Here is a 27,237-nt window from a genome sequence, read left to right on the forward strand (position 1 = left end):
ATTAGTCAAGAAAATGCTTAACCTTATTTTCTCAATTAAGATGACCAGGCTTGTGCCAAGTTGACAAAAACCAACCAGCATAGTATCTCCATTGCCACCAAGCTCTCATCCCAGAAAGCACTTATTGCCCAGGTCATTGCCCACTTTCTCCAGCTACACTGGTTCCTTATCTCCCTGCCTCCCAGGAGCTAAGTAAACACTTTCCCAGCTCTGCATCAGAAGCCTCAATGCACAACTGAAATGCATATATGAAATTCAGGTTCCAGTGTCCCCTGCTGTCTGAGAATACTCTAAGTCCAAATAGATGTGACAGCTGGCCCCAACTACTTGTCAACTGCCCTGTCCTTGTTGTCCCCAAACCTACTTTCACAGCCAACAAAAAACTCCCATCTTCAATGTACACCCCAAATCATATCCCAGATACTCAACCCAGCAATACATTAGACCACTGTCTTCACCAACCCTCCACCTATGGTCACAAATCATCTATGCCTCTCCACCCTTGAGGTAGCAGTCATTCAGATACAACCACACATTTTTCCAGGTCTTTCTGCAACAGCCAGACTATTCACTATCCTTCAAGCATGAGAGGTAAAGTAAGAAAAACTGGGTGTGCCTCAGGCAGAGGGTACATAATATGATCAAATAAAATGAATAGAGATAGCAGAGATGGGAGGATTCAGTCCTGCTGAATCAGAGGAGTACTGAAGGACTCTGGCTTTAGAGGAGGACCAAAGGTGCAGGATCAGGCACACACTGTGAGCCCATAATGACAGAGTCCATAGTGGCAAACATCAGCATCTGTCCCAACAACAGAGCCCTAAGACTAGGGGAGATTCCTTGCATTCTCCTCTAGTTCTGCTGACCTTGAGCTCAAAAAGCTACATCAGTCTTGTGGCCCAAGAGCCAGAACTGTGGCCACCACAAGTTGTCCCCACCCAGCACATGGAGGGTCAAGCAAGCAGCACAAACAACCCAGACTAGTACCACAATTATAGCAATGGAGGCACTGAATGCTTAACGACTTTGAGTTTTATTAACATTTAATTATTTAAAATTTTACTTTTAAAACTGATATTCAGTTTTGTTATTAGAAAATTGCCAATGGGTGATGGTGCACGCCTTTAATCCCAGCACTTAAGAGGCAGAGGCAGGTGGATCTCTGTGAGTTCAAGACCAGCCTGGTCTACACAGCTAGTTCTAGGAAAGTCAAGGCTACACAAAGTTACCCTGTTTTGAAAAAACAAAAAAAAAAAGGAAAGAAAATTGTTGATTATGTTTAGAATGCCTCGACTCGGTGAATCTGCTTTTCCAAGTGTAAATTTTATGAAAAGTTCACTAGGAAGAAACAACATCTTTTAGGCATCCAAGTTTAGAAAGACTCGTGCCTACAGTCTGGGCATGAACATGGCCCAACACGGACATCATCATCATACGAGAGCTGAAGGAAAGAGCGCCAAGAGTTGTTTGCGTACTTTCTTTGTTTTATGTTTCTGGAATCCCTAGCTGTATTCAAAATGTATCTGTGTTAGTGTCAAGTTTCATGGCACTGAAAACCAAAGACAAAACATTAAAGTGCACGTGGAGTCATGCAATAAGTAGTTACAAACATAAAACATTAAAAATAAGTAACCACTGGTCCCAGCACTCAGGAGGCAGAGGCAGGTGGACTGAGTTGAGGCCAGCCTGGTCTACACAGCTAGTTCCAGGCCAGCTATGGGTACACAGTGAAAACCTGTCTCTGAAAAAAAAAAAAACCCTCAATAAATTAATTATGAATTAATAAAATAAATGATTTCATGGTTAAAAAAATAAAAAGAGACCCACCCACTAAACTAAAGCAGATGAACGAATCTGAGTTGATAAATCTGAGACATCCCTGGTAAGGGGCAGCAGGACCACAGGATCACTTACCCTGGCAGATCTGGTAAGCAGGCCACAGAAATCTGTGTTGGTCAGCTTTGCATTGGAAGTTGATTTGTTTGTGGTGATAATTAGACAGACACTGGCTTCTGTCCAACGTCCCCACTCAGCTCTGTCTCCACCCTAAGTGTACTATCTCCGTGTCTATGTCTCCACACAGTGGGCTGTGCCCACTCTGACCCCCAAGCTGACTCACCGGGCCAGCCTCACGGGCCCTTCGGGTAAGGTCATCCAAACTCTGGTTCTGCAGCTTCTCTGTGATAAGAGTGACCATGGCCGGGGCTCTTCCTTGGTCCACACTATGGGCACTGAATTTCCAGAACACTGGACATCAGCAGGCTCAAGTCATCAGGTCTGAGCTAAAACTCAGGGTTATAGCTCTGACTTAACTTTGCTGACCCATTTCCATGGACTCATCAGGGCTGTGTCTCTGTAAAGAGAAATTGCCACATGACCATATGTAGAATGCTTCCATCCATATTTCTGTTACATACGACATCCTGTGTACACAAAATGTTCCTAATATCCCTCTGGAAAATACCTTCCTAATTCCAAAACAACCAAGCATGTTCCTTCCTAGAACCTCTAGTAACATCCTTTAATCTCCAGTAACTTTCTTGTAACATCTAGAACATCATCTAGCAGTTCTCAACCTATGGGTCACAACCACTTGGAGGGGGTGGTGGAGCAATCATTTCACAGGGTTGCTTAAGAATATCAGGAAACAAAGATATTTACATTATGATTTATAACAGTAAAATTACAGTTATGAAGTAGCAATGAAAATAATTCACCACAGCATGAGGAACTGTATTAAAAAGTCGCAGCATTAGGAAGGTTGAAAACCATTGATCTAGATGAAGACCAAGGCTTCTCCTGAAGCAGCAAGAAAGCCTATGTCCCCAAAGTGCAATTAATGCATGAGAAGAGACAATGGCAGCCACACCCAGTGAGAACACCAGCAGCAAGCTACTGGGGCCCATACCAGAGGCCTGCTAACTCTTTTTTTTAGTATTTATTTATTTATTATGTATACAATATTCTGTCTGTGTGTATGCCTGCAGGCCAGAAGAGGGCACCAGACCCCATTACAGATGGCTGTGAGCCACCATGTGGTTTCTGGGAATTGAACTCAGGACCTTTGGAAGGGTAGGCAATGCTCTTAACCTCTGAGCCATCTCTCCAGCCCCGGGCCTGCTAGCCACACCGCCCCCAACTCCAGCCTTTGAAGCTGGGGTTCTCAGGACTGTTGTGGACTATTAAGATATGTTACATTTGTTTGTGCTGTGGAACACCTGTTTAATGATGCAAAGATGTGCTGCATTCTTTCATGGTGTATTTGTTTAACATTGTGAAGTTGCATTACTTTGCCTGTCTAAAACATCTCACTGGTGTAGTAAAAAGCTGACATCCAATAGCAAGGCAGGAGAAAGAATAGGCAGGGCTGGCAGCGGAGAATAAATAGGAGGAGAAATCTAGAAGGGGATTGAGGAATGAGAAAAGGAGGAGGACTCGAGGGGCAAGCCACCCAGTTACACAATCAGCAACAGAGCAAGAAAGAAAGAAATACAGAAATAGAGAAAGGTGAAAAAACAGAGGTAAAAGGTAGAGGGAATAATTTAAGAAAAGCTGGTTAGCCGGGCGGTGGTGGCGCACGCCTTTAATCCCAGCACTTGGGAGGCAGAGGCAGGTGGATCTCTGTGAGTTTGAGACCAGCCTGGTCTACAAGAGCTAGTTCCAGGACAGGCTCCAAAACCACAGAGAAACCCTGTCTCAAAAAAAAAAAAAAGAAAGAAAAGAAAAAGAAAATGAAAGAAAAGCTGGATAGAAATAAGCCAAGCTAAGGCTAGGTATTCACAAGAAAGAATAAGCCTCTATATGTATTTATTTGAGAGCTATGTTGTAGCTACCCCTCAAAAGAGTAAAAAAAAAACAAACAAACAAAAAAAAGATGAAGGTGAAACACCTAGATAATCAGCTTTGCATGCAGTGCCCTTGACAAGACACTGTCCAGCAACAGAAGGGGTCAAGCATGGTACTCGAAAGAAGAATGAAGGAAAAACAGAGCAGAGCTGCTAGAAGCTGAATCAGGGTCTCTGCAGTATGTATCCACAACCAACAAAACACCCTGCAACACAGGCCACCCAGTAAGGCACTCCAAAGGAGAGCAACCCTTGAGAGTGTTTGTCTCAAGAGCAGAGGGTATGAGCCACAAGGAAGGTAGGGCTCACGCTAGCAAACAATACGCACCCAAGCAGAGGACTCTGTCAAGTGACAGAAAGAAAGAGAAATCATATCAACATTTCTACAGATACTAGAAAGACCTCAAATAAGATCAAACACCCACTTTTCATTCTTGAAAATATATACATAGGCTGTCAACAAAAGCAACAAACACTTCCTCTGTGACTTTGAAACACGAGGCTCAAAAGCCAACATGGAACTGAACAGGGAAAGGTCAGCAAGTAGCAAGTATGGGGAACACGGCAACGTCACGAACTCCACACTGAGCACACACTGGCTAGCCTAGAGCCTGGCATGAGTTTCCACTAGCGGATGAATATCTGTGAGGTCACTTCACTAAAGGTGCCATCAACACATGGGTGCTGTTCTCAGCCGCAAATATACCACACCACTCACATACCATCCCTGTTTAGTTTGTCTGGCCTGAAATCCCATCCACACGCCTAAAGGCACAGCACTTGATATACTCAGCCCTAGCAGGGTGACCACCATCTCCAACTTATACCAGGGAAGGGTAGTAGCTAGAGTAGGGCCAGCCTACCTGGCAGTGCCAGCAGGGACACAGAGCCATAGACAGCCTGGTCTCACTGCTCATCTAAACTGAAAGCCTCCCCCCAACCTGAGCTTTGCAGGGTCTTCCACCAAGGACCGTGATGACAAGAGGTCATTCCTGGCCCATGTGCCACCACAGGGGTCTCACACACCTTGTGACTTTTTATTTAATTTTTCAAGACCTATCTATTTATTATGTATACAGTTTTGCCTGCATGTGTGCCTGCACACCAGAAGAGGGCACCTGATCTCATTACAGATGGTTGTGAGGCACCATGTGGTTGCTGGGAATTGAACTCAGAACCTCTGGAAGAGCAGCCATTGCTCCCAACCTCTGAGGCATCTCTCCAGCCCCCATCTAAATTTTTTAAAAATAACTGCTAGGTATGGAAAAGCAGAGCAAGTCCCCATCCAAGCAAAAGGGGATCAAATGCGATACTGAGCCTCAAAGAGACAACATCCAAAGTTTGATTAATTGCTGTTAGATAACAACACATTACTGGCATTATTTTCCAAAGTTTATCAGCATTCTGTGTGAGGAAAAGTGTGGATGCTGGGAGGGTCTGCATTGCTGCTAAATAGGGTAATGGCTAAGTAAATATGGAACTGTCACCCTTGTCATAATCACAGATGTTTAGAACATGGTATAAAGAGCCTGCTGGAAACTGGGCTGAAGGAGGCATGTATGTACAATTCACAAGGATAGGCAACTCAAAAGCCGCTCATGGGATTAGGGTGTGGCTCAGTGGTAACACCTGTCCCTAGATGCTTGAGGCTCCATCCCTAGCACTACAAAACAAACAAAGTTTCCAAGTGGGGGAACAGACTAGCCAGGTGCTAAAAAAAAAAAAAAAAAAAAAAAAAAAAAAAAAAAAAAGTCTTTCCCGCAAAGACTCAATTTCCATACAAGGTCACTTCACAGATCTTGTGGTTACAGCTTGAATACAGCTTTGAGGGATGCAATTCAACCCACAACGCCAAGTGAATCTCCCCTTACAGAAACCTGAATGCACAAAATGAGACATAGCTCAAAAGGCCTATTCAGAGGGGCAGAGAAGCCTCTCTGAAGGATGACTGGTGCTCAACAAGACTAACAGCTAAGCTAAGTAAGAGGAGAGCAGGATGAAGGCCAAGACTCATATCAAGGTGGACATAGGGGAAGACACAGCCTGATCAGAGAAACCTGGCTCAAAGGACAGAACTGACCAGCCCTGCCCAGGACACCAGGGACAGGTAGTTTGATGGGAGCTGAGAAAGGACTGCAAGCTCAGCAGGCACTTGGGGAAGTATAGCCATTCCCACATCTTCCCACATCGCCCCCTCCTGAAAGTCAGCCCCACATGGAGTAAAGATGCCACAAAGGACGGGCTAGAGTCAGCTCTCTACAACGCAGGCACCAGAACTGTTTTGCAATTAAGCTAGTAGCTTGGATGAACACCTAGTTCCCCGCTGTTCCTCCCTACTCAGCCACACCTTCCAGGCTTAAGGCAGTCCTCCGACCCGTGTGGCAGCCCCAGACCCAGTCTCAGCAGGTGATGCCAATGCTCCAGGTTCCTCAGTCACCCTTCCATGGCTCCAGGACACAGAGCAAAATCCTCACCTTAGCCCAAGGTCTTCTTCCTCTCCATCCCACACTGTGGTCATGCCAGCAACCCAAGAGTGGCACACCCTGAACAGGTACTACACAAAAGCAGTCCAGGAGTGCCCACCACAGCCAGGCCACCTGACGTACAACTTAATAAGGACTTGCAGCACAGTGGGATTTGTGTGAACACCCAGGCTTCAGAAGAGCCTGGAAATAGCATGGGCAGGTGGAGAAAGTCACTTTTGAGCAGTAGACCCAAAGTAGGTAACAGGCCAACACAGACCTTGACACTAAATTCAAATCTAAGCTTGATAAGCTACTCCACCTCCTCCATTCTGGCTCCTAACATATTTCACAGGAAGAAAAGCTTCCAAGTCCTGCTTAAAGAGCTTGCTGTACAATGAAAGGAGCCTAAAGCACAAAACCTGGCCAACAGAGAATTATCCAAGCCCACGTTGCTCCCACTACACAGACAAAAGCACTGTAGCCTGAAGGTAGTGCTAACTGGAAAGAACAGAGGAACCTACCAGTTAGTTCTGCTAAACCAAGGTCATCACAAAGTCAAGAAGAAATAGGCAGCTAAGACACTGGCATAAAATGCCAGGTTTCTGTTTCCTTTTTATTTAGTTTTTTCTTTAAAAAGCAGCTGAAAGCTAGGTACAATGGCACACACCTTAGTTACTCAAGCGTTTGAAACAGGAAAAGTATCAAGTCTAATGACTGAAACTGGTATGAGCAACAGACAAAAAAAATTACACACGGGGGGGAGGGGGGAGACTGGAGAGGTGGCTCAGCAGTTAATAGCAATTGTTGATCTTCCAAAGGACCTGGGTTCTAGTCCCACCACCTGCATGGCAAGTCATAACTATCCGCAACTCCAGTTCAGGAGACCCAATGCCCTCTTCTGGTCTCTGCAGGGAACTAACCACGCAGGCGGTACTTGTACAAATACGCAGACAAAATGCTTTCACATAAGTCAGGCAGTGGTGGCGCACGCCTTTAATCCCAGCACTCAGGAGGCAGAGGCAGGTGCATCTCTGTGAGTTCGAGGTCATCCTGGTCTACAAGAGCTAGTTCCAGGACTGGCTCCAAAGCATCATAGAGAAACTATTTCAAAAAAACAAAACAAAACAAAAAAAATGCTGTCACATATAAAAATAAATCTTTAAAGCTGAAATGCAAAAAGTCCAGCAAGATGGTTCAGTGAGTAAAAGGCTTGCCTCCAAGCCTGATGACCTGAGTTTGATTCCCTAGAACTGAAATGGTAGAGAATTGACTCCTACACCTACACACACACCCCTTTAATGTAAAGCACTTGGAAAATAATAATCTGATGCACATCAATTCGTAACTGTCAAGTCATGAGCAGAGGCTTTAGAACACACCTAAGATTCCTACACTCAGGGAAAGCCATGTCTAGTTACCTCCTTGGACACAGTGGACAGAAGCTAAGCAGTACAGACTAAAGTGAAAGGGTACTCCATCTGCCAGACTTTTTAGAAATATACCACAAGCAGGGTGGTGGTGACACACACCTTTAATCCCAGCACTCAGGAAGCAGAGACAGGCATCTCTGTGAGTTCAAGGCCAGCCTGGTCTACAAAATGAGTTTCAGGATGGCCAAAGCTGTTACACAGAGAAACTCTATCTCAAAAAACCAAAAAAAAAAAACCAAAAAAAAAAAAAAAACCCAAAACCAAAAACCATACATCAAAGGCAGCATGTCAGGAGACATGTGGACAGTGGCCTAGGGAGTCCTTGTGTATATGCGAGCCATACCTACCTGATCAACCTGCCTGAGACTCTACACATGGGCTGCCCCACTGAGCTGATTCCATACCCCAGCAACCATGGACAACAATTATCATTACCATTTCCCGCCACCAACTGTGGAGGTAATTTGTTATGCTGCCATAGTAGCCCAAACAAAGACACTTAATACAAAGAATGGAGCAAAATGCCCTGCTCCCCTCCTGGAGCAGTGACCACACCTGCAGGAAACAAGGGAAAATAAAAGGCTAGCGCTCCACATGCCACCGAGGTCGTGCAAGTGAAACCAGTGCGACTACCAATGCAGACTGTCTTTCTTTGGTAGTCACTGATCAGCTGGGGCTCAGTCGCTCTTTTAAAATGTTACATCTAGATATCATACTGATGCCCAGAGAGACTAGAATATAGCCTTGTTTAGACATCACCTTCTTTTAAAAAGTCACACATAGGGGCTGGAGAGATGGCTCAGAGGTTAAGAGCATTGCCTACTCTTCCAAAGGTCCCGAGTTCAATTCCCAGCAACCACATGGTGGCTCACAACCATCTGTAAAGGGGTCTGGCGCCCTCTCTGGCCTTCAGGCATACAGACAGAAATTGTAAACATAATTTATTATGTATACAATATTCTGTCTGTGTATGTGCCTGCAGGCCAGATCCCGAGTTCAATTCCCAGCAACCACATGGTGGCTCACAACCATCTGTAATGAGGTCTGGCGCCCTCTTCTGGCCTGCAGGCATACACACAGATAGACTATTGTATATATAACAAATAAATATTTAAAAAAAAGAAAAAAAACCTTAAATTAGTTGATTTGGACAGTAGGATGTTTAGTTCAAAACTGCACAGATGTAAACGTAAATTCATGCACCCCATCACACTGACAAGCTAAAAAAGAATAAAATTCTATTTTGGGATCAAAAGATTCCAAAAAGCATTTGATAAAATACAAGAAATAACCTATTTGTGATAAACACACACACACTCTCTCTCTCTCTCTCTCTCTCTCTCTCTCTCTCTCTCTCTCTCTCTCTCTCCAGGAACAGAAGATGAGCTAGAGATAGTTCAGTGGCAAGGCACCTGTCTAGCACGCACAAGGATTTGGGTTCCACCCCCCAGAACCAGGAGGAAAAAAAGGGAAAGGTTGTTACTGTTTGTAACATATCTCAGGCCTTTCATGTTACTACATCCTGATGAATAAAAGAGGCTTCCTTTTGCAGCTCACCCTTTAGCTTTCCGGTACCTACCGGAGGAAACAGCCTTCCTGAACCTCCTGCAGCCACAGCCTTTTCTTCCCCTCCTACCACGTGAGGACTGAACCTCCTTCTACAGTTCCTTCAGCCCTCCTCTCCCACCTAAACTGTAAGAACAGTCTTCCCCCTTTCCACCAGGACAAAGTCTTGTCCTTCCCCTCTAGCACATGATGACATGACTCCGTCCTTCCTTCCTACTTCCCTTTCTTTTTTTTAAAATATTTTTTATTTATTATGTATACAATATTCTGTCTGTGTGTATGCCTGCAGGCCAGAAGAGGGCACCAGACCTTATTACAGATGGCTGTGAGCCACCATGTGGTTGCTGGGAATTAAACTCAGGACCTCTGGAAGAGCAACAATGCTCTTAACCTCTGAGCCATCTCTCCAGCCCCCCTACTTCCCTTTCTTACACCAGATAAAGATACCTTCTCCCTCAGTCACACTATATGAGAAGATGGCCTCCTCTCTCACATGTGAAAGCATGGGTCCCTCCCTCCTTCCATCATATTAAGAGCATGACTTTCTCTTTTCCTTCTGCCACATGAGAACACAGTCTCCTTTCTCCATTGCACTATGTGAAAACATGGCCCCCTCTTTCGTCCACGTGCCATGAGTAGGGCACACCCTCCACAGGGGTGAAAGGTCATGCATTCAGGACTCTTCCAGACCTGACTTTGAATATCTTCACCTAGCTGTTCTTTTGCATCCCTGTGGGGTGTAAGTGCAGTGTGTCCCAACTGTTGTGAAAACCTCTAATAGATTAATTAAGTTTGAAGAGGAAGGTATGAGAATCTCAGTTTATAGCTAGTCAGTGAGAAGCTCCAGACACAGACTACAACAGTCTGAGAGGTAGGGGCAGTCCTGCAGAAGGATCCCTCAACCTGAAGGGGCTGGTGCAGCCTCCACGTAGTAGACAGAGTCAGAAATTAATTGGATTAGGGAGTAACCAACTGGTTTCTACTGAAGAACTGAAGACTTGTTTGCTGGTGGAAAGGTCACATAAAACTTTCATGTCAATTGCTATAGTATGAGAATAGAAAAATTTTAAAAAGATTTTTTTTTTTTTTTTTTTTTTTGGTTTTTCAAGACAGGGTTTCTCTGTGGTTTTGGAGCCTGTCCTGGAACTAGCTCTTGTAGACCAGGCTGGTCTCGAACTCACAGAGATCCGCCTGCCTCTGCCTCCCGAGTGCTGGGATTAAAGGCGTGCGCCACCACGGCCGGGCTGACACTAGTGTTTTTAAAAAATCTTTTTTAGGGCTGGAGAGATGGCTCAGAGGTTAAGAGCATTGCCTGCTCTTCCAAAGGTCCTGAGTTCAATTCCCAGCAACCACATGGTGGCTCACAACCATCTGTAATGAGGTCTGGTGCCCTCTTCTGGCCTGCAGGCATACACACAGAATATACATATTAAATAAATATTTAAAAAAAATCTTTTTTAGCGGTCGGGCGGTGGTGGTGCACACCTTTAATCCCAGCACTCGGGAGGCAGAGGCAGGCGGATCTCTGTGAGTTCAAGACCAGCCTGGTCTACAAGAGCTAGTTCCAGGACAGGCTCCAAAACCACAGAGAAACCCTGTCTCGAAAAAAGCAAAAAAATAAATAAATAAATAAATGAATAAATAAATAAATAAAACACTAGTGTCAAATGTTTTTAGAATAGCAAAATACGCCATGAGAAAAAAATTCCTCAACTTGATAAATATCTTCCAAAAAAAAAGAGAAGAAGAAGAAAAAAACAGCTGGCCAGCAAGAGCTGGTCAAGCAGTGGTAGTACGCACCTTTAATTCCAGTACTAGGGAGGCAAAGGCAGGTGGGAGCTCTGTGAGTTCGAGGCCAGCATAATCTACAGAATGAGATCCAGGACAGCCAGAGAAACCCTGTCTTGAAAACAAACAAACAAGCAACAACAAAGAAAAACAGCTCCCAGCTCTGAAGTGACAGCTCAGTGGTTAAGAACACACATTGCTCTTGCAGAAGACTTGGGTTCAGTTCCCAGTACTCACATCAGACAGCTCATAATTTGTAATTTCAGTTCCAGGGGATCCAATATCCTCTTCTGGCCTCTGAGAGTACCTGTATGCCCATGGTGCACATATAGACAAGCAGGGGCACAGGCACACAAACGTGAATACTTAAAAATAATTTTCAAAAACAGACATGGTGGTACATGCCTTTAATTCCAGCACTTGGGAGGTAGAAAAAGATCATCCTGGTGTATAAAGTGACTTCTAGACCAGCCAAGAATACATAGTAGACCCTGAAACAAATGAGACTCTGCCTAACAAAAAAACAACCAAACAAAAATAGAAAGAAAAAGCTAACTTTTCTAATTAACAGCAAGAAACTCAAAGCACTGAGACTAAAGCAAATGCCCCTTCAAAATCATTTCTTAATAACATAATACAAGTCCTTAAAAGAAATAAAGGAAAGCCAGGTGGTGGTGGCACACGCCTTTAATCCCAGCACTCGGGAGGCAGAGGCAGGCAGATCTCTGTGAGTTCGAGACCAGCCTGGTCTACAGAGCTAGTTCCAGGACAGGCTCCAGAGAAACCCTGTCTCGAAAAACAAAACAAAACAAAACAAAACAAAAAAGCTAGTTCCAGGACAGGCTCCAAAGCCACAGAGAAACCCTGTCTCGAAAAACCAAAAAAAAAAAAAAAAAAAGCTAGTTCCAGGACAGGCTCCAAAGCTACAGAGAAACCCTGTCTCAAAAAACAAAAAACAAAAAACAAAAAAAAAAAAAAAATCCAAAAAACAAAAAAAGAAAGAAAGGAAAATAAAGCCAGGTGGTGGTGGCACATGCTTTAATCCCAATACTCAGAAGGTAGAGGCAGGTGGATTTCTGTGAGTTCTAGGCCAGCCTGGTCCACAGAGGAGTTCCAGGACAGCCAGGGCTACAAAGGGAAAGCCTGTCTTAAAAAAAAAAAAAAGGGAGGGAGGAATAAAACTACACAATCATCTATGTAGAAAATCTGAAAGAATTAACAAAGTAACTCTGGAAAGATAAGCCATTACAGTTAAGACTGTTGGAATTAACACAGAAAAGGCAATCTCAGCTGAGCATGGTGGTACACATCTTTAATCCCAGCAGAGACAAGCAGATCACTAAGTTCAACATGAGTCTGGTCTACAAAACAAGTTCCAGGACCACCAGGGTTACACAGTGAGACCCAGTTTCAAAAACAGAGGGAAAAAATTTGTTTTCCCATATGCTAGCAATGAACAAGTGGAAGCAAATTAAAAACCCAATGTCATTTATGCAAGCATTCCACAAATTACTGACAAATATATCCAACAGGCTATGACTTACATCTATGAGGAAAACTTCGAAACTCTGATGAAACAAATCAGAGAAACACAAAACAATGAAGTAGCCCACATCCATGCAAAATGCTAAATTGTCCTAATTCAATCTATACAGGCAAGGCAATTCTCATTTTCCTAGTCCATAAGAATATCATGGGGTCAGGATGGGGACTGGAGAGATGGCTCAGTGGTTAGGAGCACTTGCAGCTCTTGCAAAGGACTCAGGTTCCATTCCCAGTACCAACATGGTGGCTCACAACCATCCCTAACTCCAGTTCCAGATCTGACCTCCATGGGCACTGGGCACACACATGGAATTAGGCAAAACACTCACATAAAATAATATTAATAAATCTAATAAAAATTTTAAAATAAAGTCATTAATTAAGAAGAAGGAAAAGAAGAAATAAAGATGACGACGACCATAGGGGCCTGGGGAAATGACTCAGCAGTGAAGCGCATTGGCTGTTCGGCTGGAGGACCTGGTTCGACTTCCAGCACCCATATGGCAGTTCACAATCATCTGTAATTCTAGTCTCAGGAGATCTGACACCCTCCTCTTGCTTCCTTGGGTACTACATACATGTTGTTCACAGACATACACATAAGCAAAATACTCACACAGATAAAACAGTTTTGTTTTGTTTTTTTTTGTTTTGTTTTTCGAGACAGGGTTTCCCTGTGGCTTTGGAGCCTGTCCTGGAACTAGCTCTTGTAGACCAGGCTGGTCTCGAACTCACAAAGATCCTCCTGCCTCTGCCTCCTTGAGTGCTGGGATTAAAGGTGTGCGCCACCACCGGCCGGCTCAATAAAACAGTATTTATTAGTCCTGAGTTCAATTCCCAGCAACCACATGGTGGCTCACAACCATCTGTAATGGGGTCTGGTGCCCTCTTCTGGCCTGCAGGCATACACACAGACAGAATATTGTATACTAAATAAATAAATTAATTAAAAAAAAACAGTATTTATTAAAAAAAAACAGAATCTTATTTCTCACATTCTAAAGACTAGGGAATCAAAGAACATGTCAATGACAGGTGTGGTGTCTGCGAGGGCTTCCATTCGCCTCCTTTCTGGTGTAGAGATCCATTTTTTCTGTCTCTTCATATGGTCAAAACTTGCTTGAGGTTTTTTGGGGGTTTTTTTGTTTGTTTGTTTGCTTTTTGGTTTTTCCAGACAGGGTTTCTCTGTGTATCTTTGGCTGTCCTGGAACTCATTCTGTAGACCAGGCTGGCTTCAAACTCACAAAGATCCACCTGCCTCTGCCTCCCCAGTGCTAGGATTAAAGGCGTGTGCCACAATATCCAGTCTTAAATCAGCTTTTTTATAGCACCCAGGACCACCAGCCCAAGGGTGGCACTGCTCATATTAATCATCAACCAAGAAAATGCCCAACAGGATTGCCCATAAGCAATCTAGGAGAGGCATTTTCTCAAGTGAGGGTCTCGCTTTCACTGGGTCAAGCTGACACAGAACTAGCCAGCATGCAGTATACATCTTCTTGCAGATAACCTAAGTTCAGCTGCCAGCACCCACATTGTATGGCTCACACCCACCTCTATTCCAGCTCCAGGTGATCCAACACCCTCTTCTGGACTCCTCCAGCACTTGGACTTACAACACTTGTACATAATCAAACACACACAATACACATAATTAAAAATAAGCCTTTTAAAAGTGAGGTATCAAACCAGGAAATACAAGGAAGAAACTTACACCTCATTTCTAAGTGAAAGAAGCCAATATGAAAAGAATGCCAAACGTATGACAAAAAGGCAAAACTATAGAGACAGTAAAAAGGGTAAGCGGTGACCAGTGGCTGAGAGAGGGAGGGATGGGATGAACTGGAGCAAAGAGCCTTAGGGTATTGAAACACTCTGCTTAGCATTAAAATGAAAAATGCTATCACTACACATTAGTCAAAACTCAAAACGCGGGGCTGGTGAGATGGCTCAGTGGTTAAGAGCACTGACTGCTCCTCCAGAGGACCCGGGTTCAGTTCCCAGCACCCACATGGCACCTCGCAGCTCCAGTTCAAGAGAATCTGACATCATTATACCAATGTGCATAAAATAAAGTTGTTGTTTAAAAAAAAAAAAAAAACTCAAAACGCTTGGCATCTGGGCTAGAGATATGGCTCACCACTTAAAGAGTATCTGTTGCTCTTGCAAAGAAGTTCAATTTCCAGCACCCAGATGGTGGCTCACAACCATCCACAACTCCAATTCCAGAGGACCCAGCCTCCCCTTCTGTCTTCCACAGGCACCAAGCACACATGTGGTGCACATACATACATGCAGGCAAAACACTCATGAATATAAAAATAAAATAGATTAAAAAAAAGATGAATAAATAAATAAATAAATAAAATAGATAAATCTTTTTCTAAAATGAGACATCAAAAGATGCGTCCCTGAGCCAGGCAGTGATGATGCAAACCTTTACTCCCAGGACGTGGGAGGCAGAGGCAGGCCGATCTCTGTGAGTTCAAGGCCATCCTGGTCTACAAGAGCTAGTTCCAGGACAGGCTCCAAAACTACAAAGAAACCCTGTCTTGAAAAAACAAAGATGTAGCCCTGACTGTTCTGGAACTCACTCTGTAGACCAGGCTGTCCTTGAACTCACAAAGATTCACCAGCTCCTGCCTGCAGAGTACTGGAATTAAAGGCCTGTGCCACCTCCACCAGGAAATAAAGGTACTTTTTGATTCTAGTCATTCTCTTTATATAGCCCTGGCTAGACTCAACCTCTCAAGTATTAGATTATAGGCAGACACAACCACACCTACTTTTTCAAGCACACAGAATCCATTCATGGGTAATGTCACCTTTGCAATCCAATAAAAAGAACCATAAATTTAAAAAAGGAAATCATCAGAAATGATCACTACTGGTGAGTCCAGGCTGGAGAGCACTACATGGAAGAAGACAGTACCTGAGCTCTTCCTTGCAGATAAAAGGCATCAGGTGAGCTCTGATCAGCTGGGTGGAATGTGCAGATTGAGACTCCTGACAGCCTACTCACTAGCTCAACCCTAACCCCTTTTTTTAAAAAATATTTATTTATTTATTTATTATGTATACAATGTTCTGTCTGTGTGTATCCCTGCAGGCCAGAAGAGGGCACCAGACCTCATTACAGATGGTTGTGAGCCACCATGTGGTTGCTGGGAATTGAACTCAGGACCTTTGGAGGAGTAGGCAATGCTCTTAACCACTGAGCCACCTCTCCAGCCCTCAACCCCAACCCTTGAAAATAAGAATGAATTACTCAGCCCAACACCCAGGCAGATGGCCTTTAACTCCAGTACTCGCCTTTAAACCCAGCACTCAGGAGGCAGAGGCAGGCAGATCTCTGAGTTTAAGGCCAGCCTGGTCTACAGAGTGAGTTCCAGGATAGCCAGGGACACAGAGAAACACTGTCTTGGGGGAGGGGGGGGAGATTAACTACCCATTAGCAAGGCCTAAAGGAGTTAAAGTACCTGGAACTCTACTATATAAGTTAATCTTCCTTTGAGAAATGTCATTGTAGACTATATAGGAGTTTATATAATTTCTTTCATTATTGCTAATTTTAAGCTCACACCGAGCTTCGTTATTACTAATTTTTCAAGTAAGCATATAAAATAAAGGTGTTCATTACGTCATAAAAATGTTTTTGAGCTAAATATACTGATACATGCCTGTAATTCCAGCACACAGAAGATGGAGGCTGGAGGATCACAAGCTGGCCGCTAGCCTGAGTCGCACAGTGAGAACTTGTCTCAAAAGCTAAAATAAAGTTTTTCTTAAATAAAAGAAAATTTTCCCCACTGTTTCCAAAGCACCAAGGTAAAATACCTAAGGATTTCTTTTTTTTTTTTTTTTTTTTTGAGTTTTTCCGAGACAGGGTTTCTCTGTAGCTTTGGAGCCTGTCCTGGCACTAGCTCTTGTAGACCAGGCTGGCCTCGAACTCACAGAGATCCACCTGCCTCTGCCTCCCGAGTGCTACCTAAGGATTTCTTGAGTCTTGTCTCTACCAGTAACATCATGTTCTTTCTCTCGGACTGGAGCTCCTTGATATTCCTGGTCCCTGAGTGCACGTGTGTATTCACAGAATCTCTGCAGCTAGAAGTGCGCCTACTTAAAAAAGTCGGGCAGCGCAGGCCTTTAATCCCAGCATTCTGGAGAAGGCAGAGGCAGGACAGCACAGCCTAGGCTACACAGAGGAACCCTGTCAGGGGGGCAGGGGATTGTTTGGGCTGGAGGGACAATAATAACTGAGTGGTTCAGAGCACTGGCTGCTCTTGCAGAGGACCTGTGTTAATCCCTAACAACAACACAGTGTCCCCACAACCACCAGTAACTCCGGTTTCTTGGGACCAACACCCTCTTCTCACCTCCAAGGGCACCAAGGATGTATGTGATTCAGACACACAATCAGGCAAAATGCTAACCTATACAAATGAAATTGATGTTTTTGTTTTTGTTTTTTGCTTTTGAGACAGGGTTTCTCTGTGGTTTTGGAGCCTGTCCTGGAACTAGCTCTTGTAGACCAGGCTGGTCTCGAACTCACAGAGATCCGCCTGCCTCTGCCTCCTGAGTGCTGGGATTAAAGGCGTGCGCCACCACCGCCCAGCTGAAATCGATGTTTTAATTTTAAAAAAATTGTTTGACGTTTTCTCTGTTTCAGAGTAGCAACTAAAACTGTCTCTACAATGATTGTCAAATTCAACCTCAGTGAAGAAAAACTAAAAGGCCATGTAAATTAGTATGGCTTCAGTTCAAGCCACAAGCTCCTATACCAGAAGGATCTAAGTTCCAGGGACAGTTAGCAGAATCATTAATCAAGCCATGGGAAGGGACCAGGCTTGCTATGTCCAATAGTCACAGAGGAGTTAAGGAGTGAACTAGGTGCCAGACCCAGGAAAGAGTCTGAAAGGACTTCCACATACAGGTCTCTGCTAACCAAATCCATGGAAAGAAAATCCAATTTCTAGACAATTTCAATTTCCACTATTGAGTAATATTCAGGATTTCAAAAGAAAACCATCCTCACTCCTAGCTTCTGAATGAGATACTGAACCTCTCTTTAAAGACCCACTTCCATCAGAAAAACACAAGGTTACTAAAATGTATTTGAAAAAGGATCAGTCACATTTCTTAATGCAAAAACTAAGCTGGCGCATGCACTCAGGAGGCAGAGGCAGGCGGATCTCTGAGTTAGAGGCCAGCCTGGTCTACAGAGTGAGATCCAGGACAGTCAGAGATACAGAGAAACCCTGTCTCGGGAGAAAAAACAAAAACAAAACAAAAAACCTCTAAAGTCAAACTAATCCATCTTTAAAATTCTCAGAGTCGAGACATTATTATACACTAAGTAATGGGCTGGAGGCATAGGTTTGCCAGGCCTAGGGATAGAAGTCTCAACGCCAGAAAGAAAAATAAAATTATGGAAGTTTAAGTCCATACTTAAAGATATATCCAATAATGAAATACTCTTAAGTGCAAAAAAATTCAACCGTGAATTTAAGTTGAAGTGATGTATTTCAGATCCCTACTTAAAACTAAGGAAAAATAAAACCCAACCTACAAAGTTAGTAGCCAATAAGGAGTGGCAACATACACTGTCTACACCTCACATTCGATCCTCCACTCAAAGGAAGTCTGAAAGGGGCTTACACTCCCTTCGGAATACACTTCCAAGTCACCTTCCACGGGTCCTTGGGAAGTATCTGCTCTTAGGATTGATTCCCTTAAGGGACCATCCTATCTCGTCAAACTTCCTGCTTCCTGAGTACAGAAAAACAATCACTGAGTCCAAGGGCCCACAGGCTCAGCATGGCGACAACAGGTCTCCATATCGACACGAGAAGTGATTCAACAAGTGGCAGCGCGCCCCAGGCGCAGCGGGCAGGCCTTACCGCCCGGCGTGCAGGAGCGCGCACAACAGGAGTGCTTGGGGCCTGGCCTGCTCGGAGGGGTCCCGAGACGAGCGACGACTTTGGAGAGCTGGGTCCCCGGGGACCTTGGGGTGTCCCGACCGCGGGACACGAGGACCGCGCTGGGCCCGGGGCGCGCGGGGACCTTAAGGCGCTGAGCCGCCTGCCGGCCCGAGGGGGTGGTGTTCCGCGCGCTGCGGCGATGCACCGGGCTCTCGACGTGCGGCTGCGCGGTGCCGGCCGACGTGCGGGGACTCCGGACTGATAGACAGCACAAGGACACGGCGTCCCCGCAGCCGGACTTTGTGGCGGTGCGCAGGACGACGACGGCCGGGAGCACTCTCCGCGAGGCCGGCGAGCGCCCGGCTCCCTGAGTGAGGCGGGGCGCCAGCCGCGCAGGCTGCGCTCCGCGCATGGGGACGACGCGCCTCAGCCACCTCGGAACAAAACCGCAGCCGACGCCCCGCCCCCTCCGGCCGTCCTCATTGGCCGCCGCGCCGCTACCGCCGCCGCGAGCCCTCGGCCGCCCGTTCGCGCACCAGCGCAAGAAAGCGACTGCCGCAAGCAGCAGATTCTCAGCCGCGCCGCGGGGCGGAGCGACGACGACGCCCGGCTGGTTGTGGGCGTGGCCTCTTGACTTTCCGCCCCCCCCCCCCCCCCCCATGTCTCTCACTTCCCTCCCGCGAGCAATGTGCGCCGCCGCTGACCCCGCCCCCGGCACGAGCACCGCCCCCTTGCGTGCGCCGGCGCGCACAGGGTATGACATTGACCTCCGGGTCTTGGCGGGGTGGCAAAGGCTGGCAGCAGCGACCTGAGGCTGCGAGTGGTCCCTCAGTAACTCCAAGGCTCGCTGTGGCCGCCTTCCTTCCTTTCCCTACCTTTCTTTGATTTTTTTGAAACAAGGTCTCACGATGTTGCTCGGACTGTACTGGAACTCAGTAGGTTGACCAGGCTGGCCTCGAACTCACGGAGTGCGTCACCACGCCCAGCTCTTTCTATCTTTTTCGGGTTAGTAATGTGTCCTTGGGCAAGTCCAAGCCCTCAGGGGTCTCAGTTCTGGACCTGTAGTGTGACTGGGAGGCAGGCGCACGTTGGTGCTACATCCATATTCATTCGTGCAAGGCTGTTCTACAGGGGGGTGTGACTCTGGGGAGCACTTCCCAGCATGTTGGAGGCCAGGCCCAGCAAAGAGAAAATACATGTTTACTTGTCTAGGACTTGACGGGATGACTCCCATCTGCAATGGCAGATGCCTGTAATCCATAGGCACCCTGAAACAACAAAAAGTCAAAAAGGTTGCTGCTTGAGGTGGAAAAGTAGTTCTGAAAGCATTTGGAATAAGACCTAAACAGGAATACATCAGAGAGACACTGGATATTCCTGGGGCTGGATGCTGGGGACACCAGGTGTCAGGCCAGGCCTCCACAGGCTGTGACCCAGTAAGTCCAGTCCTGTATAGGCTCAGAGACCCAGGGCCAGGATCAACTCAAAAGAATGTCCTTACCTGCCACATAACCAGCTACAGGCCTTTAATTCCCTCCTCCAGGTTTCTTGAGGACAGGGGGCTTGTGACCTGAATCACAGCAGGCAGGCATCTGGCACCCCCACCCCTATACACACACACACACACACACACACACACACACACACACATCTGGCAGGCACCTGTGCTTAAGAGGAACTCTGCCCAGAACAGTCCTCATCCCGACTCTGGACCCAGGGTGGCCTTCTCAAATCACCATGGTCACCTTGTGTTTCCCAAGCCCTGTGGCTGATTAAATTACATATGCTGTGCCACACAGCTCAGCCGTATTTGATTAATTACTCACTGCCTTCAGGGATTGAAAGTCTGTGCCCTTTCAGAGTAATGTTCATTGAGTTGATGAATTCACATAAAACCAAAAAGTACTTCAAACCCTCCTACAGGTCAGATTGCAGGGGATGGCTCACAGGCCTGCACAAGGGGCCACATTAGTGATACTGAGGACAGATGCCAGCATCGTGGTGTTTATCAAGTCCCAAAGGTGACCAGCCAAGGGACGGCACTAAAATCATCCTTGGTTCATAGATAAGGAAGCTGCTACTCCACCAAGGGACTGTGTCCCCTCCCGGGACACCAAGTAGCAAGGTCGTCAGCCTGTTTTCCTCAGTGCCTAACTTCAGCTCCCTTTGAGAATATTGCATGCAACAATCTGGAAGAAGCCAGGACCACTTGGTCATACTACCTAGGTTGAAGCCCTGCTGAGGTGAAAGACAGTGCTGGCCTAACCTCACACTTCCCACTCTCAGGGAAACTTTTCTAGAACATTGGAACAGCCCAGGCCATTTCAGTACATAGGTTTGCTGACACAGCTTCAAGGCAGGATGGGTGCCAGAAGAACACACCTGGATCATCATAACCCACCTTAGCTCACACCAACAAAACCCAGCTCACCTCAGGACACCTCAGCATCCCTAACACATTAGACACCTTAACATGCACATCAAACACATCCTGACATCTCAAATCCAGGACGTCTCAAATCACCCCATCAGACTCTAGCACGCCCCAGCATACTTAGGCACAGCATGGGGTCTAGATGCCACAGCACTTGGGATAAGGAGGGCAGTCTGAAGAAAGGTCTCAGGCTGCTGAGGATTGCCATCACTGGCTCCTATGCTATGCAAAACTAGTCAGACCAGAGAGCGCATTAGTGAGCTGACAGGTACCCAAAATGCATGACATCTCTGAGCCCAGCTGGCCAATAGCCACTCTACATAATGGCTGTCACCTGCTCCATCACAGACATGTCTGGGCTAATATACAGAGACCCATGCAGATTCCTGTCCAAAGATGCTAAATATTCTACATGATAATAATTTTATTGATGTGGGATTCCCCTCTGTATGCTGTGAATACCATTAATGAATAAAGAAAGCTGGCTTGAGCCTATAGCAAGGCAGAATTTAGCTAGGTGGGGAAAACTAAACTAAATACTAGAAGAAAGGAGGCAGAGGCAGAGAGAAGCCATGTAGCCCCGCCGGAGACAGATACTGGTTGGAATCTTGCCAATAAGCCACAGCCACGCACGCGGTGATACACAGATTACTAGAAATGGGTTAAATTATGATCTAAGAGTTAGCCAGCCAATAAGAAGTCAGAGCTAATGGGCCAAGCAGTGATTTAAATAATATGGTTTCTGTGTAATTGTTTCAGGTCTGAGTTGCCGGGCAGCCGGGAAACAAACAAGCAGCTTTCCTCCAACCCTTTATTATTTTTATGTATTTGGCACATAATCTGCTACAAGCAGGCATCTCTCAACACAACAGAAACAATCACTAAATGTGATGGTGCATGGACTCACTACATTCCAGAGGCTGAGGAAAGGTGTAAATTCAAGGCCAGCCTTAGCTATGGAATAAGATCCCAATCTCAAAAAATTAAAAACAACAAAACTTCCAGACACCTATTCTCCTGTACTTCTGAGGCCAGGATCGTGAAATGTAGGAGTCCCAGGTCTGTACCCCCTCCGAAGGTTCTGGGGAAGGTCCTTCTGTCTCTCTACAAGTCTGTACCCCCTCCGAAGGTTCTGGGGAAGGTCCTTCTGTCTCTCTACAAGTCTGTACCCCCTCCGAAGGTTCTGGGAGGGTCTTTCTGCCTCTCCACAGGTCTGTACCACCTCCGAAGGTTCTGGGAGGGTCCTTCTGCCTCTTCAAGCTTCCTGTCCATGTCACACTCCGGTCGCAGGCTCCTCTCCTCTGTGGCTCTGTTTCTCTGGTATTCATTTTCTACTTTTGGGGTATTTTTTAATTTTTTAAATTTATTATTTTATGTGTATGAGTGTTTTGCCTACATGTATGTCAGCAGACCACATGAATACAATGCACTTGCAGAGATCAGAAGAGGGTGTCAGACTCTTTGCACTGGAGTTACACATGGTTGTAAGCCACCGTTTGGGTGCTGAAAAATCTTACCATCTGAGTCCTCTGAAAGAGCAACAAGTACTCTTAACTGTTGAGCCAACTCTCCAGCCCCTTTGGTATTTTTTAAGTATAGTGGTTACTGGATTTAAGGACCATTTGAGTAACTCAAGCTCCTTAACTACACCTGCTAATTCCCCCTCCCCAAACACAATATGAATTTAAAAAACGATCCCTACAGGATTGTGCTTAGCATGTGGTCCCCAGCTGGTCATGCTTTTGGAGGCTGTGGGAACTTTAGAACATGTGACCTAGCTGGCATACATAGACAATACTTGAAGGCTATACAGCCCAGTTCTGACCTAGTGTCTACTTCAGGATCTGCAGAGATGTGAACAAGCTATTGACAAGTGCCACCTGACAAGGACAGTGCTCATCCAGCCACCATTCCTACCCTGCCATGAAAGATTACCCTCTGAATTGTGAGCCAAGATAATCTTTTTTTAAAGATTTATTTATGTATTTCATGGGTAGTGATGACAGTTCTTGGTTGTCAACTTGACCACATCTGGAACTAACTAAAACCTGAGCATCTGGGTTGTGAGGGATTTTTGTCCTTAATTAAATCATTTGAAGTGGGAAGACCCACTTTTAATCAAGATCTTTGGAGGTGGGAAGATCCACCATTAATCTGGGCCACACCTTCTGCCGGCAGCCTAAAGGACATGGAGGAAGGAAGCTTGTTCTCTCTTTGCCTGCTTGCTCTCGATGAAGTTCATCCCTTCACTAGCATTAGAGCTTACTTCTTTGGAATTCTGGTGTATACTGAAGACCAGCTGAAACATCCAGCCTTGTAGACTCAACTATTACTGAACTATTACTGGACTCTTGGACCTTTCATTGATAAACAGCCATTTTGAGTCTAGCTAGACCATAGCCTGTAAGCCATTCTAATAAACCCCAGATAGATGACAGGTAGATACATTCATTCATTCATTCATTCTATTAGTTCTATTCCACCAGAGGACCCTGACTAATACAACAGTTATAAACAGCTATGAACCGCCATGGAAGTGCTGGGAATTGAACTCCAGTCCTCTGGCTGAGCAGCCAGTGCTCTTACCCGTTGAGCCATCTCTTCTCTTTTAAATAGTTTCTGTCTGATATTTTGTCACAGTAACCAGAGAAGTAACACACCAAATAAGGCCTCAGTTACAAGATCAAAAGACTTTTGAATATCTTTCTTTTTTTTTTTAATTTAGGTTGGGAGCTTTATTTATTTATTTTAAATATTTATTACGTATACAATATTCTGTCTGTGTGTATATCTGCAGGCCAGAAAAGGGCACCAGACCTCAATACAGATGGTTGTGAGCCACGATGTGGTTGCCGGGAATTGAACTCAGGACCTTTGGAAGAGCAGGCAATGCTCTTAACCACTGAGCCATCTCTCCAGCCCCTTTTGAATATCTTTTAGCATTTCACTAAAATTCTGGATATCCAAGAAAACCCAGGAGAGATAGGTCAGGCGGGGGTTATAAAGGTAGGTTCAGGGGATACATAGAGCCTTCAAGTCAGGGCAGTCACACAGCATTCTCAACTGCAGAACCACAGGAGAGGCCCTGCCTCAGCTCCAAAGGGACTGGAGGCTACCAGGCCCTGGTGAGAGACACGACCCCCACAGGAGGGCTTCCTCTCCTCCCTCCTTTAATATTCATTCCAGGTGTCTAGACCACTTAGGGACCAGAGACCCCTGATGTCGTCCCCGGGTTCAATAGAGGATGGACAGGGTGTAGCACAGACTCAGAGTAGTACATGAGGGACTACCACCTAGTATGGAGAGGGCAATAGATTCCCTGGAACTAGAGTTAAGATGGTTGTGAGCCCTCATGTAGATGCTGGTTTTCTTCAAGAACCTGGAGGCTGAAGAGATGGCTCAGCAGTTAAGAGCAAGGCTGCTCTTCCAGAGGACCAGGTTCAATTCCCATGGCCATGGCAGCACAAAACTGTAACTCCAGTTCCAGGGCTTGTGATACCCTCACAGACATACATGCAGGCAAAACACCAATGTACAGAAAATAAAATAATAAAGTACCTGGAGATTCAGAAATGACCACGTAGTCCTGATCCCTAGTTTGGATGAGAACGGATGGTAGGGGGCAGTGCAAGGTTTGTTTACCCTAACACCTAAGGTGCTGTCTGCTGGCAACAGACCCAGGAAAAGCTTGCATAGTGTTTATGTGGAATTCTTGTCCGACTGGTGAGAAGTCAAACTGTTCCAGGGAGTACTAGAGACGCTCGTCCTCTCTCTAGGATGTCTTCAGTGGCAGGAAAGCCAGCTGCCTTCTAGATGTGATGGGAGATTTCCAGAAAGCTTAGGAATCTGCCAACCAGCCCAAGGGGATCTGGTGCAGGCTGACGTCTAAAGCACCTAACATCCTACCTCCTAGGTAGGACTGGAAATGGTTTGCTACTAACTACAGAGATGACAGGACACATGGCACTGTACATCTTTGGGACACAATCTCCCCCCTGCCTCTGTGAGGATTGGAGGGGACCTCAGGCTCAAATCTGGAGTTCTCACTTCAGACAAGAGCCTGCACACAACCCAAGAAGCTACCAGAGACTCCTGACACATGCCAAGGGGACCAATATTCCTGCAGGCCATTATGTATTATAATTTGCTACCCAAAAGTAGGTAGCTTATACTCCGGAATTCACACAAGGACCCCTGGAGGTTCCAGTCTAGGTGACCAGGTTCTCTCTGTGCAGACTGAGGCACTCCCCAGCCTTGGCAAAGCAACAGAGATGGCACTACAATCAATTTGCTCTTACTTGTTGGTTGTTTTACTCTTTTGGGGTACCTGCCACCCAGCTCCCAAATAAATCACACACAGAAGCTACTACTTACTACTTATGAATGCCAGCCTCAGTTTGGCTTGTTTCTTGCCAGCTTTTCTTAAATTGTCCCATCTAAGGTGATCTCTGTGAGTGTGAGGCCAGCCTGGTCTATAGAGCAAGTCCCAAGACAGGCTCCAAAGCTACAGAGAAACTCTGTCTTGAAAAGCCAGAGAAGAAAAGGAGAGGGGAGGGGAGGGGAGGAGAGGAAAGGAAAGGAGAGGAGAGAAAAATTATCCATCTACCTTTTGCCTCTAGGCTTTTTCCTTTTCTTACTTGTGTGTATCTTACTTTCACTGACTCCATGGCTGACCCCTGGTATCCTCCTCTCCTTATTCTCTTCCTCCTCTTCTTCCCAGATTTCTCCTATTTATTCTGTCTGCCTGCCAGCCCCACCTATCCTTTCTCCTGCCTTACTATCAGCCGCGGCTTTTTATTAGACCAGAAAGGTATTTTAGCAAGGCATAGTATCGCAGCTTCACAGAGTTAAACAAATGCAACATAAAAGAATACAACACATATGCCAGGCAGTGGTGGCACATGCCTTTAATCCCAGCACTCGGGAGGCAGAGGCAAGCGGATCTCTGTGAGTTCGAGGCCAGCCTGGTCTACAAGAGCTAGTTCCAGGACAGGCTCCAATGCTAGAGAAACCTTGTCTTGAAAAACCTAAAAAAAAAAAAAAGCAACACATCCACATCTTTGCCTCATTATAACAAATATTCCATAGCACAAACAAATGTAACACAACACAATTTCCACAACACTTACTCTTTGCTGTCACCCCTGGAGACCACCCTTACCCAGGTCTGTATGGGTGCTGGCTACCAGGGCATTCTGGACAAGACAGCAATGACATGGGTTCATAAATGGCACAGAGATAAACCATATCAGAGACAGGTTCAGGGAACAGGAGTCTGCTTTATTGCACATGAACAACCATGTATAGAATGAGATAAACCATACCAGAGACGGGTTCAGGGAACAGGAGTCTGCTTTATTGCACACGAACAACCACGTATACAAACACGGAAGCCCACTGACTGTGATTGGCTAGCACATTACCTCAGACTGGACAGTGAGCGCTCATACCACCAGGGTCTCTATGAGGAAGAAGCACATTAAAGATGTGGAGAATGCAGACACTAATGAGGGCCAGTGTTGGGCCCTCAGCTATCAGGTCCTTAGAGACGCGTATTTGAAGCTTTTCTTCCTGCACTCACTCCTACCCAAAGAAAGGATTTTTTTCCCCTGAAAATATCAAGGTATCTTTGTTGTTTTATTGAGCTAGGGTCTCATGTATCTGAAACTAACCTAGACCTCCTGATCTCCAGGTTCTCCTGCTTCCACCTCCCAAGAGCTCTGCTCTGCCCTAATGCATCTGCAAAGTATGACTTTTATAAAGTGGCTTACATCTAAAGTCAGCAAGTTAAAAACCAAACAGCAGGGGCTGGAAAGATGGCTCAACAGTTAAGAGCAGTGGCTGCTCTTGCAGAGGACCCACATGGCAGCTCACAACCATCTCTAACTCTAGTTCCAGGGGATCTGATGCCCTCCTGTCCTCCACATGGTACACATGCATGCACGCAAATACCCATACACATGAAGTAATAAAAGTTTAAAACAAAGAAAAAAGCCTCAGTATTCTTAAATATATTGAGTTATGCAGATTATACCAGGGCAGATTTAAAATAGACAAGCCCACATGCCAATTAACAAGGGATATCATTTGCCCAGTTATAATGATGGTCCCATAGACCAGTTAGATCTGCCATGATGGGGAGAGGATCCTGGGCCCATGAGCTCGGAAACTCCTTAGGTACCAGCAGAGAGCGGGTGACTCACTGAGGAGTCTCAACAGACAGCTTCCCAAAGACACAAAGAG

At 45.7% G+C, this 27,237-nt stretch overlaps 1 protein-coding gene across 3 annotated transcripts in view; it reads right to left on the reverse strand.

Annotated features, from left to right (window-relative positions):
- The window catches only part of LOC121436387 (protein FAM53A), a 32,761-nt gene extending 13,796 nt beyond the window's left edge, over positions 1–18,965 (reverse strand). For 2 of the 3 annotated variants that reach the window (XM_041636219.1, XM_041636217.1), the window contains exons 1-2: positions 18,540–18,679; positions 2,120–2,353 (exon numbers count right to left, since the gene is read on the reverse strand). Coding sequence is in view for 1 of the 3 variants with exons in the window: in XM_041636217.1 (XP_041492151.1) it covers positions 2,120–2,197 (78 nt within the window). In the remaining 2 variants the exon portion in view is untranslated. Of the gene's footprint in view, positions 1–2,119; positions 2,354–18,539 lie in introns of all 3 variants that reach the window. The other variant, XM_041636218.1, reaches the window with a different exon arrangement.
- Between the last annotated feature and the right edge of the window lie 8,272 nt (positions 18,966–27,237).

Source organism: Microtus oregoni, unplaced genomic scaffold (genome assembly GCF_018167655.1).
Source record: "Microtus oregoni isolate MIOR12 unplaced genomic scaffold, Mior012 000049F_ref0000343, whole genome shotgun sequence".
Lineage (NCBI taxonomy): Eukaryota > Metazoa > Chordata > Mammalia > Rodentia > Cricetidae > Microtus > Microtus oregoni.